Genomic DNA, 15,293 nt, shown 5'->3' with positions numbered 1-15,293 from the left:
TGTAGACGGCGAAGATGTGTCTTTGTTGCATTATCTTCATTTGGAGAGCGAAATCCAGGATTACAGTCTCTTGATCAGGCAACATATCAACCAGATCTGAGCCGGATTCTTGAGGATAGTGTAGTCAAAGCAGTGAAAAGCTAGAAGGTTAATCATATTCTCGGAGTTCGATTACCGCTCATAGCTCCGAAGGAAAAAGACTTCCTCGTTATACCAGGCTAGTTTTTTGACACAACTATGATAAGGAAAATGCAGCTGGCTAAACTCCCACTTATACACATTTAAAAGCAGCTTAGCCGAAATGTGTCCCATCTGTACTCAAGGATCCCATGCGACACGTCACTGGTTCGCTTGCCCCGTTAAACCTACCAGACTAACCACCAGCTTTTTCTGGACACATTCCATCTCAATTGGAGTGTTTCCCGATTTGGATGCAAACTAGGTTAGCTAGGTTAGGTGGCAGCCCGATGTATCAGGCTCACTTAGACTATTCAGTCCATACAGTGGTGAACTTCTCTCTTATCACTGAGTGCTGCCCGATTCCATGTTAAGCTCAATGACAAGGGACCTCCTTTTTATAGCCGAGTCCGAACGGCGTTCCACATTGCAGTGAAACCACTTAGAGAAGCTTTGAAACACTCAGAAATGTCACCAGCATTACTGAGGTGGGATAATTCACCGCAGAAAAACTGTTTGGTGTTCGGTCGAAGCAGGAATCGAACCCACGACCTTGTGTATGCAAGGCGGGCATGCTAACCATTGCACCATGGTGGCACGGTGGATACAAACTAAATGGGAACGTATGCAGCACCGACCACCGCTAATAGCATCGAAGGCAAGAGATGTCTCACGTTAGATCAGGGAAGTTTTAGCACAATTAAGATCGGACGCATGCAACCGCCTTAACTCCTACTTACCTGGATTTGAAAGCAGCGTAACCGAAGTGTAATCAAGGATCCCATGCGACATGTCACTGGTTCGCTTGCGCCGATAAACCTACCCGACTTACCACCAGATAATTCTGGACACATCCCATCTTAGTTGCAGAGTTTCTCCACCTAGATACAAACTAAATATGTACGAATGCAGCACCGCACAAAGCATCGAAAGAAAGAGACCTCTCACGCTGTTCTCTATAGAAAATATATTAATTCATTCATGTGCATAGTTCGTTAATCTATTCTAAAATAACAACTACATATTCTACGATTCCTCGCCTTGGCCAGACTTAATAACTATATCCGGTTCCACAGCTTCGGGCCAGGTATCATTACTAACTGCATCCGTATTACAAGTAGCTCGAGATTCATTCATATCAGCCATATTTACAACACTAATGTGGCTATCGTCTGTTTTAGTCTTCTGTAGAGTGGAACGATTAGCCGCATTATTGGAGGATCTATCCTTTCGAGTACGCTTCATGTTTGTGAATTTTACGTAGATTTTTCCACGTTTTTCGGTACGATAGTATTGCAGTTTTTCTGTGGGAAATAATTGTAAAATTTCCAATTCTAAGGCATGACTCATGTGTAGCGATAGATGGTATTCATTACTTTCATAGAAATCGCATATTAATTGAATCAATTGGGAACGCTGGAGATTTGTGAATTCATTATGCTCATCGTAATATTGTACGAGAGCCATACCACGTGCACCGGACCTCTGAAGGATTTGTGTTAATGAATGCTGACAGTTATTATGGACCCGTCGGGATGATCCAATATTGTTATAGGGATTATATAGCTCATCATCTTTAGTTTCTGATGCCTGATGTTCTTCAGCATCTGATATTGATCTCTCGGTTTTTGTGATAGTTTTACGTCTCAATAAATATGGTGTTCTACGGGCAGGCGAATCATCAATAGGCGGATCATTATTCTCCGTAGACTCTCGGGAACATTCTACTTGGCCATTCATCTCAGTTTTAATATCATTTTGATATCGACCACGTTTACAATTGCAAGTAGCACTGTTATCAGCACTACTATAGCCATCAGTGGACAAAGGAGTTCCAACTCTATTTCGCCAACTTTCCAAATAGTGTTCGAAACGTATCCGTACTCCCATTTTGTAAGTCTTTAGTAACACATTAATATGACGGTACTTGATGTGTTTCAATTCCTCAATAGTAATATCTTCCTCTGAAAAAAAGTAGCAATGAAGTAATAGAGATTAGGTAGCTGCCCCAAGAAAAGGTGGGTTTACATATTCCACTGCAGAACTGTGTATTTGGGTTTCAATTAAAATAAAAAAAGTAAAATATTTGGATGTGATCATATTTTAATTTAGACATTTCGTTTAAAGACAATCAGAGAGAATGAAGAGAGTGTCAGCTATGAGAGTGCAAAATGACAATAATATAACTCATAGAGAGAATGAAATTGGAGAAAATAGTTTTTGTTCTAACCAGATTAGGTGGGACCTAATTTTCTATGTGTCAAAGCAATCCATCGTTGATAGAATTCGTCATCTTAATAATCTTCTTTTGCAGGTTCTAGGTAGCTAAAGATTTTTTCAAACATATTCTTATTGCCTTGGTATATGTAGGCTAATTCCTACAATTTTTAATTTATCCACTGCACAGTTCCTTGGTATGTTCCTGTGGCTAGGTACCCATTTTGAGATTAGCGCTGTTTATGGTCTTTTTAGATGTGAGCAACACAAAGGTAACGGATTTGAATGCATCTCCTATAAATGTCAACATTTGTAGGAACAATGCAGCTCAGCCAGAGATTCTACTTGGAAAAGACTACATCGTGATATTAAGTCACAAGTAGACCCTAAACATACCGTGTCTTATCTTGTTTTATATTTAAACCGGAGAACAAGCGCACAGTGCGCCATTTCAAAGCAAACTTTTCCGTTATTTAAACACAATTCAAGGTAAACACCGTTTCGTATCGTGACAGTCGACGAAACATGGATCGCGCGTTACACACGGGAGACCAATGGAACAGTCGTAATCTTGGACTGCACTAGGCAAACGTGCTCCGTAGAACTTTCATTTTTTCTGGGATTCAGGATGTGTGATCCTCCTCGATCATAGAGATTTCAGGTTAGATTGAAAAGAGGATCCATATTTCCCGCTTTCATGTCGGCTGGCATCTAACATATGCCATTATTCGGCTTTACATAACCCTATCTTCTTTTTTTTATACTTTTTGCGAATTCCTAAATTGTTTCTTTCTTTTGCTTTTTCCAATATAGGCAAGATTTCGAATAACCTCTTCCTCGATATGGTAGTCTCTATATCTTGCAAAATCAGGGTGGGGTTCCAAGGTCTTACCTACCTTAAAACAAAACCTTCATAAATCATCATCCGCTGCTCCAATGCGGCATGGATGTGCCTTCTAGTACTCTAGGTGTCCGTGATATCCTCGATCCTTCTGACTCTACATTGTGGCCGATATGTATTACAACGAACTTCTGGCTGTTCCCATTTCTAAACCGGTCGTCTGACAGCTTACATATTTATTCCCGTGACAATTCATTTTATTGACATGCTTACAAAAGTATTTTGATCTATTTTATTCAGAAGTAAAGTTTTTCGTGATGAAATTCAAACGTGATAGTATTATTTCTTTATATTTGGTTGGAGAACCACAAGTGGCTATCGTTAGAGTTTCTCGTAAAGTGGACAAAAACGGTAACAACACAATAAACGATCCGAAATGTGAAGGCCAGATTTAATCGAAATCCATGCCGCAGTAGTAGATTCGGTTGGGTATAGTGGCGGGAGCCACCATGGTGCAATGGTTAGCATGCCCGCCTTGCATACACAAGGTCGTGGTTTCGATTCCTGCTAAGACCGAACACCAAAAAGTTTTTCAGCGGTGGATTATCCCACCTCAGTAATGCTGGTGACATTTCTGAGGGTTTCAAAGCTTCTCTAAGTGGTTTCACTGCAATGTGGAACGCCGTTCGGACTCGGCTATAAAAGGGACCTCCTTGTCATTGACCTTAACATGGAATCGGGCAGCACTCAGTGATAAGAGAGAAGTTCACCAATTTGGTATCACAATGGACTGAATAGTCCATTGTGATACCACATTGAAAGAGCTCACCGGTGGACCACAAAAAGTTAGATTGGAAAGAGCCAAACAGTTGCTTCGCTTGTACGAAAACGGCCAGTTATCGAATTTCTCCGATGAGATGCGATTCCAAATTGAGAAGTTTGTGAATAAACAAAATGATAGGGTCAGCTGAAAAGTAACTCAAGCGCCGCCGTAACTGGGCCTGAATATTATCGGGAAATTTCCTAAAGACTGTATTGAAGCCGTGGACGAATAAACATTTAGGCCGTAGACCATGACAGGACTCAGCCCCAATGCACTCAGCATGTGTCAACCAAGAATTGCTTAAAAAGGAGGTTACTCGCTTCTAACGCACAATGGCCACCGAAAACTCCGTAACTCAATCCGTTGGACCTTTACGCCTGAGGCTTTTTCGAGGCTAAGTTTGGCACTAACAAATACCAAAGTGTCGACCATCAGAAGCCGGCGCTTCACCGGCAATGGACTAGAATACCGCAGAGCCACTTCCGTGTAGCGTGTGATGTCGGTCGTTTGCCAAAGGTTGACAGAATGTATACAGATTGCGCGAGCTATCGCTGTGGTCGGAAAAATGTTAGGGTCACAGTTCGGTCCTCAAAATAATGTCAGATGTGCCTAACGTAGTTGATTACACTTTGGCGAGTCCACTTTTCGACAAAAAGTTTGAAACTCTAATCCCCAACAGTGAGGCGTGGTGCACACAGACCCCGGGGAATAAAGAATATATAGATTTCTACACTGATGGCTCCAAATTGGATGGACAATTGGGTTTCGGAGTATACGATCTGGAACTTCGAATAGCGAAAAGATTACCTAATGACTGTAGTGAATTGGCTGAGAAGTAATGTTCCAAAAAAATGTGGGCATTAATATATACTCAGACAGTCAACCTGCAATAAAATCCTTGGACTCTGTGTTCCTCAACTCGAAAACGGCCATCGACTGCCGCAAATCTCTCAATGAGATGGCTGAGCAGTACAATATTCACCTAATATAGGTGCCTGGCCATAGGAACATACCGGGGAACTGCGAAGCGGATGAGTTGGCAAGGCTAGGGACTACCTTACATATTCAAGGGGAACTAGAATCTGTTGGTATGCTACCTGCAAGCTCATGCTGCGTGAGAAGGCTGTTATAATGGCAAATGTTTGTTGGGAGAATTGTAAGGGCTGCAACGACACCAAGCAAATATGGCCCCATTTAAACTTAAAACGCACACTACATATGCTAGTGTTCTCGAGACGTCAGATATCAGTCCTGATATCTGCTATAACGGGTCGCTGCCTGATAGGCGATTTTGCAAAAACTGTAGGCGCGAAGTATAATGGCTATTGTATGAGCTGTCATGATGCGGAGGAAAAGGAATCAATTAAACACCTCTTGTGTGAGTGTCCTGCATTTTGTGTAAAGCGCAAGCAACTTTTAGGAGCATATAGCTTCAGATTACTGGCGGATCTGGAAAACGTTAACTTAAGCAGTCTGCTAATGTTTTTGGAACAATCTGGTTGGTTCAACAAAGAAAAATAATTAAGAAGATTCAGCAGTTAAAACTAGAAGTGCCCATATGTAATAGATAATTTTAGTTAATGTGGACTGAATAGTCTAAGTGAGCCTGAATCTAAATCGGGCTGCCACTTTGACTTAACCTAACCATCTATAGAGATTCTAAAATGTTATATTAGGTTTGGTTTCTTTTAGTGCTAGATAATCAAGCCATGAGAGACTAAAAGAACCCATAGTTCTGTATAGCTTATACCTATTAATTCCCACGTTTTCTCAGTCACTTTTTTCTTTAGGTCATCTTCCGACCGTTGCATTGTTCGACAACTGTCTGTGTATCTCCCGCGCCTACTCAGAGCTATGATCTGTTGGGAGATACATTCGGTTGATAGAAATATGTGGGGTTTATTTTTTTTTTCCAATTGGAGACTTTCTCAACCAATCTTTTGAAAAAAACTTCTGAGGGCGATAGTTAAAATAATGCGCGGACAGTTTATCGAAGGAATTTTCATTGTAAAAGTAGATTTAAACTTTTCTTAATGGGGGGTTAAACTGTTTCTCTCGGTATGTGGCAGAAAACAATTATCCTCAAATTCTCAATCAAACTAAAATATCTTACTAGGATAACTCTAGAATACCAGAATTTTATAAAAGAAATCAACAGCATTTGATGTTGGTATAACAACCCGAATGCAACAAGCCGACAAGACTTACTAATCACACTGGCGATCTTTATTACAAATAAAATACGAAAAAATATTGACATAAGCCAACAAACAAAATTCCCGTGGAGTAATAAAGTCATTGTTCTGATCATATGAAAGACCAAAGTAAGGGGTAAGTAACACTAATCCGATGAGGCAATGTCATTGCTATGGCAAAAAACAATGTTCAAAGTATAGACTGACATAGGGTTTTGCGCTTGCTCCCTGCCATCATCAAGGCTCAAAACAATCAACCAAACCAAGGGATATAAATTTTCAGTTACGCTTGATGGATTTTTGTTGTTGATATTTTCATTAACCCCTTGCTGTTGCGATTGAAGTTGCTTTTCGCATTTCGAAGGGTCCCACCAAATTAACAGGGAGTTAAAGATGCCAGGTAGGTAAATGGGATTTTATATGGATTCTGTCCGTGTCAAATTTAATGTAGACAACAAGCTGAAGATTAATACGAATTTGTGAATTATTATTTTTCAAATACAGTTTAATTTCTATTAAATTGAAGTTTTATTTACACATCCATAATCCTTCAACGTATTGTATAATAAATCGAAAATAATTTTGTTTCTAGAGAAGTCTGTTAAAAATTGCATGATTTTATGCCCTCCGCCATAGGGATTGTAAATTTGTCATTCCGTTTGTAACACATCGAAATATTCTCCGACAACTTTCATCCGATGTCAGTATATGTTGTCGAACAGGCATGCAAAAATGTGTCTATATCAGTGCATAATTATATATAGTCCCCATATAACCGACCCCCTACGATTTGACTGGGCATTAAAACATACCCCCACAGACCATAAACATTCCAACAAGACTCCCCATCATCACACTCTGCACACTTCCACTAAAAATGGCTTCAAAAGAAGGTTCCTCGCTTCATTTATAATGCCCAATGGACACCAAAACCTCCAAATCTCAATCCTTTGGACTTTTGTGCCTGAGGCATTTTGGGAAGTAAAGTTGGGTTAGATGAAGTTTCTACGCAATCCATGATGGAGGGTACATAAGCTTCGGCCTGGCCGAACTTACGGCCGCATATATTTGTTTTATTGTTATAACACATCTTTGAAACGGAAACAGTAATGGTGAAGACGAAGAATCTGATGGTCAGCAACCGATATGAACCATTTTCAGCTTGGTAATTTGGGAGACAAATTTCAACCGGATCAGATGAAATTTGAGGCATCAAAAGTCAAATTATGGTCCGATGTGGACCAATAATTGTGGTCCGATGTGGACCAATGTTTGCATTGCTGTTAGAGAACATATACAGACATCACTTAACAAATTTCAACCGGAGCAAAGAGCAAATTTCGTCCGCACTTCCAAGAGGCTCCGGAGGTCCAATCTGGGGATCGGGTTATAAGGGACCTATATATAATTATGAACCGATATGAAACAATTTTTGCACTGTTTTTAGAGGGCACATACTGACGTCTGATGTGGACCAATGTTTGCATTGTTGTTAGAGAGCATGTACAGACATCACTTAACAAATTTCAACCGGAGCAAAGAGCAAATTTCGTCTGCTCTTCCAAGAGGCTCCGGAGGTCCAATCTGGGGATCGGGTTATAAGGGACCTATATATAATTATGAACCGATATGAAACAATTTTTGCACTATTTTTAGAGGGCACATACTAATGTGTATCATATCTCAATCGGATCGGATGAAATTTACACTTCCAAAGGGATCCGGAATTCAAATTTGGGGGTTCGGTTTATATGGTGGTTATACCGAAAAGTGGACCAATATGGACCATTTGCAATAGCATCCGACCTACATCAATAACAGCTACATGTAGAAAGTTTCAAGTCGATAGTTGGTTTCGTTCCGAAGTTGACACAATTTCACCACGACCACGAGAAAATATATGTATTTTTAATGGGGTCTGAGACCAATATTTCGATGTGTTTCAAATAGAATACAAATGTAGTATACTCTCATCCTCTGGTGGAGGGTATAAAAAAATAAATTTTCATATAAAATTCCATAAAAGAATTAGAAGGTTCCCGAGGACCCTGTACTCGACAACGGATGGCTCGACTGTCAGAGGGTTAACAACATAAAAGTATTAGAAGGTTCCCGAGGACCTTGTACTCGACTGTCAGAGGATTAACAACAGAGCATCGATGGACTCAATGTTTGGAGATGAAGCTTCGCCAAGAACCGGTGTTTATCGATGGTATGGTGAATTCAACCAAGGTCGTAGTTCACTCCAAGACGAATTGCCGAAAACCTATGCTGTGTGCCACCTTAGAAAAGCATACACTCAATATCGCATGCACATTTGATCGTCAGAAAGATTTCTTCTCGTTGGATCCCACACAATTTGTAATTCATTCAAAAAATAATGCTCGGCTCCATTGGTCTAAAGAAATGCTCTAAAAATACGATCGCGGTCCTCTGTATAAAATTATACCGTTTGGAGTCAGTTATAAGGAAAATGGTTCACAGAAATATGTAGAGCTGTATCATAAAGAAAGTTTGCATTTGTTTACTATTTTATGTTAAATGAAGAATTTCTGGCAGTAAATACCTCACGCGAGCACTATAAAAAATTTTACATAAATGGTGATACGGTCAAAATTTGGTCAATATAAACTTGACGTATTTATTTCAATTTTGCATTTAAAAAAACTGAACACCCCTCATTTTGAAGGTGTGTGTGTAGAATCTTGCTCCTATTTTGATTTTGGAATTCACTCTTCAGTTGTCAAAATGCCGTCCAAGCAAGAAGAGCAGCGTATCAAAATTTTGCTCGCGCATCGCGAAAATCCGAGCTACTCGCACACAAAGCTGGCAAAATCGCTAAAAGTTGCCAAATCAACCATTACAAATGTAATTAAAGTGTTTGGGGAACTTTTGTCGACAGCCAGGAAGTCTGGATCGGGGGGAAATCGAAAACCGGAAGCTGCTGAGACGACAAAGAGAGTTGACGGTAGTTTCAAGCGAAAACCTAACCTCTCTCTCCGAGATGCCGCAAATAAGCTGGGTGTATCGTCTACAACCGTGCATCGAGCCAAAAAATGAGCCGGACTATCGACTTACAAGAAGGTAGTGACTCCAAATCGCGATGATAAACAAAATACGACGGCCAAAGCGCGATCCCGGAGGCTGTACACGACGATGCTGACGAAGTTTGACTGCGTGGTAATGCACGACGAAACCTACGTCAAAGCCGACTAATAGCAGCTTCCGGGACAGGAGTTTTATACGGCAAAAGGATGGGGAAAGGTAGCAGATATTTTCAAGCACATAAAACTGTCAAAGTTCGCAAAGAAATATCTGGTTTGGCAAGCCATCTGTACCTGTGGCTTGAAAAGCAGCATTTTCATAGCTTCCGGGACTGTCAACCAAGAAATTTACGTGAAAGAGTGTTTGAATAAACGTCTGCTGCCTTTCCTGAAGAAACACGATTGTTCCGTACTGTTTTGGTCGGATTTGGCATCTTGCCATTACGGTAAAACGGCCATGGAGTGGTACGCCGCCAACAACGTGCAGATGGTTCCAAAGGACAAGAACCCTCCCAACACGCCAGAGCTCCGCCCAATTGAGAAATACTGGGCTATTGTCAAGCGGAACCTAAAGAAGACCAAAAAAACTGCTAAGGGCGAGCAGCAGTTCAAGGCAAACTGGCTTTCTGCGGCGAAGAAGGTGGACAAGGTGGCTGTACAAAATCTGATGGCAGGTGTCAAGCGTTAGGCCCGGCAATTCGGATTTGGAAAAGCGAAAGCCTAACTGAATATTTTTCCTGAATTTTATACTAATTGAACTTGAAAAAGAAATTTAATTTGATTTTTTAAATAAACGATTTCACCGATTTACACGCGTTTTCCCTTGACCAAATTTTGACCGTATCACCCTTTAACACAGAAAACATATCTTCAATATTTTTTAATTGCATTGGAGAAAACATAAATTAAAAGATTATGTGTTTCCATTAAATTTTTATTCAAAACTAAATTCAATCACAAGAATTACTTGAATCGAATAAAAGTTTAATTTGATCTATTAATTTTTTAATTGGTTTCGGTAATTGAATTTCGTGATTGAAACCAAAAAACAAAAAAATATTTTTTATAGAACTAAAATATCTCCTATAATCTTTTCCATCTCAAGTCTACATACATAAATATAAGCCCACGTTTTCTTCGAAGTTTTTCCCTATTTTCCTAATTTATGAACGCAGTCTCGACGATTTTCAATCTATCATTTTCGGTAACAGAGGAAGTGCTCCAAAGTCTCGTCATCACTGCACGATTTGGTCTCATATGTAGGACACCTCACACGCACAGAAGGAATATGATCGCAGGAATATGATATTATTTTTGGAAGGGGAACGTGGAACCTGTTTGTCGCCAAACTAATGTTTTCTCGCCAAACGTAAACATGTTACATGTTTCCCGTCCAAAAATAACATAATGTTCTTGAAACTTGTTTGAGGTGATCATATTTCATCACTGTATGCAACTGGGCTCTAGGTTAGGTTAGGTGGCAGCCCGATGTATCAGGCTCACTTAGAGTATTCAGTCCATTGTGATACCACATTGGTGAACTTCTCTATTATCACTGAGTGCTCCCCGCTTCCATGTTAAGCTCAATGACAAGGGACCTCTTTTTTATAGCCGAGTCCGAACGGCGTTCCACATTGCAGTGAAACCACTTAGAGAAGCTTTGAAATCCTCAGAAATCTCAGCAGCATTACTGAGGTGGGATAATCCACCGCTGAAAAACTTTTTGGTGTTCGGTCGAGGCAGGAATCGAACCCACGACCTTGTGTATGCAAGGCGGGCATGCTAACCATTGCACCACGGTGGCTCCTATTCTATTTAAGTAATTCCCCGATTCTGATATTTTTTACACTCTCCCATATCGTTTTTTTTTTTGTCCTACCGATCGTATTGCAAATATTTATGACAATGGATGCAAATTTACATTTGCATCCATTGTCCGCGAAAATGAAGGGAAATACACTAAAGCCCTAGTGCCATGCCCTATATTTGGCATTGGTGTTTACTCCTATTGGATACAAATGTGACCTTAAGTCTATGAACTCCAATGGTGCCATACCCAATATTTGGCATTGGTGGTTACTCCTATTGGATACAAATGTGACCTTAAGTCTATCAACTCCAATGGTTCGACTAATATTGGTCCCACTATCTTTCAGTAGTTCCCTGGTCCTGATCTCATTTTGGTTCCCATAATGTTTGGATTCGGTTATTTGTGCTGAGCGTATAATCTGTATAATAATTGTTTCCATTTGGAACATGTTCTGAGGGATCCGTTAGACCGTAACTGTTTGACTCGCATCAGAACCTTAAATTTGAGACCTTTGGAAGATATTCGTTTAAAATATCAAATGGAAAAATGAGTCGGTTTTTTGCCCGGGATTGAACCCATAATTTTCGGAGAGAAATGCGAGCATATCTTGCTTATAAATGCAGCGTTAAATTTGGTAAATAATATACCTGATATTTACATTATCGACAGGAAGAGCACGTGCCATTCTTAACCCCGATTTCAGATTGTATAGGCTAAGGTATTGTAATGATTTTTTTGGTTTCGACTGGAACTCAGTAATACTTGTAGCATTTCTGAGAGTTTTTAAGCTTCTCTAATAATTCGCTTCAATGTGAAAAGTCGTTCGGAATCGGCTACAAAAAAGAATTCCATTATAATTGAACTAAAACATAGAATGGAGCAGGACTCATTGATAAGAGAGAAGTTCACCACCTGTGATATCACAACGCGTTGCCACTAACAGGTTGGCTGATAAGTCCCCGGTCTGACACATAGATGGCGTCGCTAGTATTAAATGCATATTATTTTTATATATGTTAGTACTAACCTTCAAATGATTCGTGTCAAAATTTGACGTCTGTAAGTCAATTAGTTTGTGAGATAGAGCGTCTTTTGTGAAGCAACTTACTGTTATTGTGAAAAAATGGAAAAAAAGGAATTTCGTGTTTTAATAAAATAATGTTTTCTGAAGGGAAAAATACGGTGGAAGCAAAAACTTGGCTTGATAATGAGTTTCCGGACTCTGCCCCAGGGAAATCAACAATAATTGATTGGTATGCAAAATTCAAGCGTGGTGAAATGAGCACGGAGAACGGTGAACGCAGTGGACGCCCGAAAGAGGTGGTTACCGATGAAAACATCAAAAAAATCCACAAAATGATTTTGAATGACCATAAAATTAAATTGATCGAGATAGCAGAGGCCTTAGAGATATCAAAGGAACGTGTTGGTCATATCATTCATCAATATTTGGATATGCGGAAGCTCTGTGCAAAATGGGTGCCGCGCGAGCTCACATTTGACCAAAACAACAACGTGTTGATGATTCTGAGCGGTGTTTGCAGCTGTAAACTTGTAATACTCCCGAGTTTTTCCATCGATATGTGACAATGGATGAAACATGGCTCCATCACTACACTACTGAGTCCAATCGACAGTCGGCTGACTGGACAGCGACTGGTGCACCGTCTCCGAAGCGTGGAAAGACTCAAAAGTCCGCTGGCAAAGTAATGGCCTCTGCTTTTTGGGATGCTCATGGTATAATTTTTATCGATTATCTGGAGAAGGGAAAAACCATCAACAGTGACTATAATATGGCGTTATTGGAGCGTTTAAAGGTCGAAATCACGGCAAAACGGCCCCATATGAAGAAGAAAAAAGTGTTGTTCCACCAAGACAACGCACCGTGCCACAACTCATTGAGAACAATGGCAAAAATTCGTGAATTGGGCTTCGAATTGCTTCCCCACCCACCGTATTCTCTAGATCTGGCACCAGCGACTTTTTCTTGTTCTCAGACCTCAAAAGGATGCTCGCAGGGAAAAAATTTGGCTGCATTGAAGAGGTGATCGCTGAAACTGAGGCCTATTTTGAGACAAAACCGAAGGAGTACTACCAAAATGGTATCAAAAAATTGGAAGGTCGTTATAATCGTTGTATCGCTATTGAAGGGAACTATTTTGAATAATAGAAAGGAATTTTGAAAAAAAATGTGTTTTTCTTTGTTAGACCGGGGACTTATCAGCCAACCTGTTATACCTAACCTAACCATCCTTTTGCAGAACAGTACTTTGCTCCGGCAGACTAAACAGAATCTTGGTATTTGGATCCATAACGTATACTCCCATCAGTGTAAGAACTGTTTCCATTTGGGACATGTTCTGGGGATTCATTAGACCACATTGAGGTTAGCTTAGGGATAGTGGCAGTCGTTTAAGTATTTCAGGCTCGCTTACACTATTCAGTCCATTGTGATAACATACCACAGTGGCGAGCTTATCTCTTATCACTGAGTGCTGCCCGATTCTTTGTTTATCTCAATGAAAAGTCACCTCCTGTTTATAACCGAGTCCGAACAGCGTTCCACATTGTGGTGAAAGCACTCAGAGCAGCTTTGAAATACTCAGAAATGTCGCCAGTGAGGGTATAATCCACCGCTGAAAATTTGTTGATGTTTGGTCGAAACTGGGATTGAACTCAAGACCATTTGTATGCAAGGCGGACATCATAATCATTGATCCACGGTGGCTTTCACCTTGGTTTCTCCGAGTATCTGATCTTATATTACTGTTGAATTTGTAGTCTTGCCTATATTGGAGGACTGAGTACGCTGTAAAATCCCAAAATTTTTCAAAGTCAAAAAGGGCGGTACTAAAGCCGTCTTTCACAGGTGCAAATCGGTTACTTTTTTATTTCTTACTTTACTTTAGATCATTCCCTCCACGTTATGTTAGGTTTTGCAAAGAAAACCCTAATTTTTATTTTACACTTTTGTTAATGATTTTCACCTGTGAGTTAAATTTATTATTCACTTGGATATTGATTTCTAATTCTCTTTGCTTTACTTTGGCCACAATTTGATGACTAGTCTTCTTTCTAAAAATTCATTTTTTTTTATAAAAAGTTCACAAACTGTTTGTGTTGTTTTTTTTTTTTCATAAAAATCTATAGTTTTTGTTTTGAGTTTTTCCTGGCGCCGCATACACATTCCACAGTTGATTACTTCCACATCACTTACCACGAAACAAATTGTAAAGAATCTCACAATGCCACGAAGTGAGTAACCTTTTCAAATCCATATCCTCAGAGGAGTCCATCATCACATGAGTAGATAAGTAATCTATAAAAAAAATATGACACCCAAAACCGAACAATGATGAATGATGGCCGCCAAGATATGCCGTCGAGCGGTGTTTGTTGACAGCGTAGCAAATTTCAAATAATCTTGAAAATTGACATTTACCTTTTGTGCAAGGAAAATTCTGGTCGAACAACAACAACGCCAACAAAATAGACAAAGCGACGGATGAATGAGAATACCCATGAGTTTATTCTAATTCATTCATGTGGAAGGATATGAGCGTATGGGAGCGAGGATACATTAGCGGCAAGCGTCAATGATGGTAAAACACAATGCAGGAATTGCGAACGCGAAGGGATTTTATCACCTCATATAAATTGAACTGAACGAATTGAATGCTAAGCTTAAACTGAACCTTGTTCTGATTTCCTTCAACGATTATGACCATCATCAGCAGCTTCATCAGATTTCATTAATTTTACTCTAACGTATGGCTATCGAGACGTAAGTCTATCTCGTTTCGTATACGTGTGAGAATAACTTGTTGGGAATAGCTTTAGCCATTCCTGCTGTTAACAAATGCTGTCTGTTGTAGTGTGTCATAGCAAGAGAACTGGCACAGTGTTTCGAGTGGCATAAAAAAAGTGAATGCACCCTGAAAGAAAATTTTGGTTTATCTTAGAAAATGTTAACAAATGTTGCTTGTTTAAATTAAAATAATAATAACAAAAATAAATATTAATATATACACACAAAAAACGAAATTCACGAAAATTTTTCCAATTAAAATTTTAATTGAGTTTTAAAAAATATTCAATTAAAAATTTAATTGATTCAACAAATTTTTTAATTGAAACAAAAATCAATCACAAAAATAATAGTATCAATTAATTTTTTAATTGGATC

General features: G+C 39.5%; 1 protein-coding gene across 1 annotated transcript; it reads right to left on the bottom strand.

The window, feature by feature from the left end:
* Nucleotides 1-1,121: 1,121 nt before the first annotated feature.
* Nucleotides 1,122-15,036, bottom strand: LOC142238564 (uncharacterized). Its single transcript, XM_075310253.1, has 3 exons — nt 14,550-15,036; nt 14,325-14,426; nt 1,122-2,141 (listed from the first exon to the last, which is right to left on the bottom strand). Exons 2-3 carry the CDS (start codon nt 14,404-14,406, stop codon nt 1,204-1,206), a joined length of 1,020 nt encoding a protein of 339 aa, XP_075166368.1. The 5' UTR covers nt 14,407-14,426; nt 14,550-15,036; the 3' UTR covers nt 1,122-1,203.
* Between the last annotated feature and the right edge of the window lie 257 nt (nt 15,037-15,293).

Source organism: Haematobia irritans, chromosome 5 (genome assembly GCF_050003625.1).
Source record: "Haematobia irritans isolate KBUSLIRL chromosome 5, ASM5000362v1, whole genome shotgun sequence".
Taxonomy (NCBI): Eukaryota; Metazoa; Arthropoda; class Insecta; order Diptera; family Muscidae; genus Haematobia; species Haematobia irritans.
The sequence above is the reverse complement of the archived record's forward strand: the minus strand, read 5'-3'. Positions and strand labels throughout refer to the sequence as shown.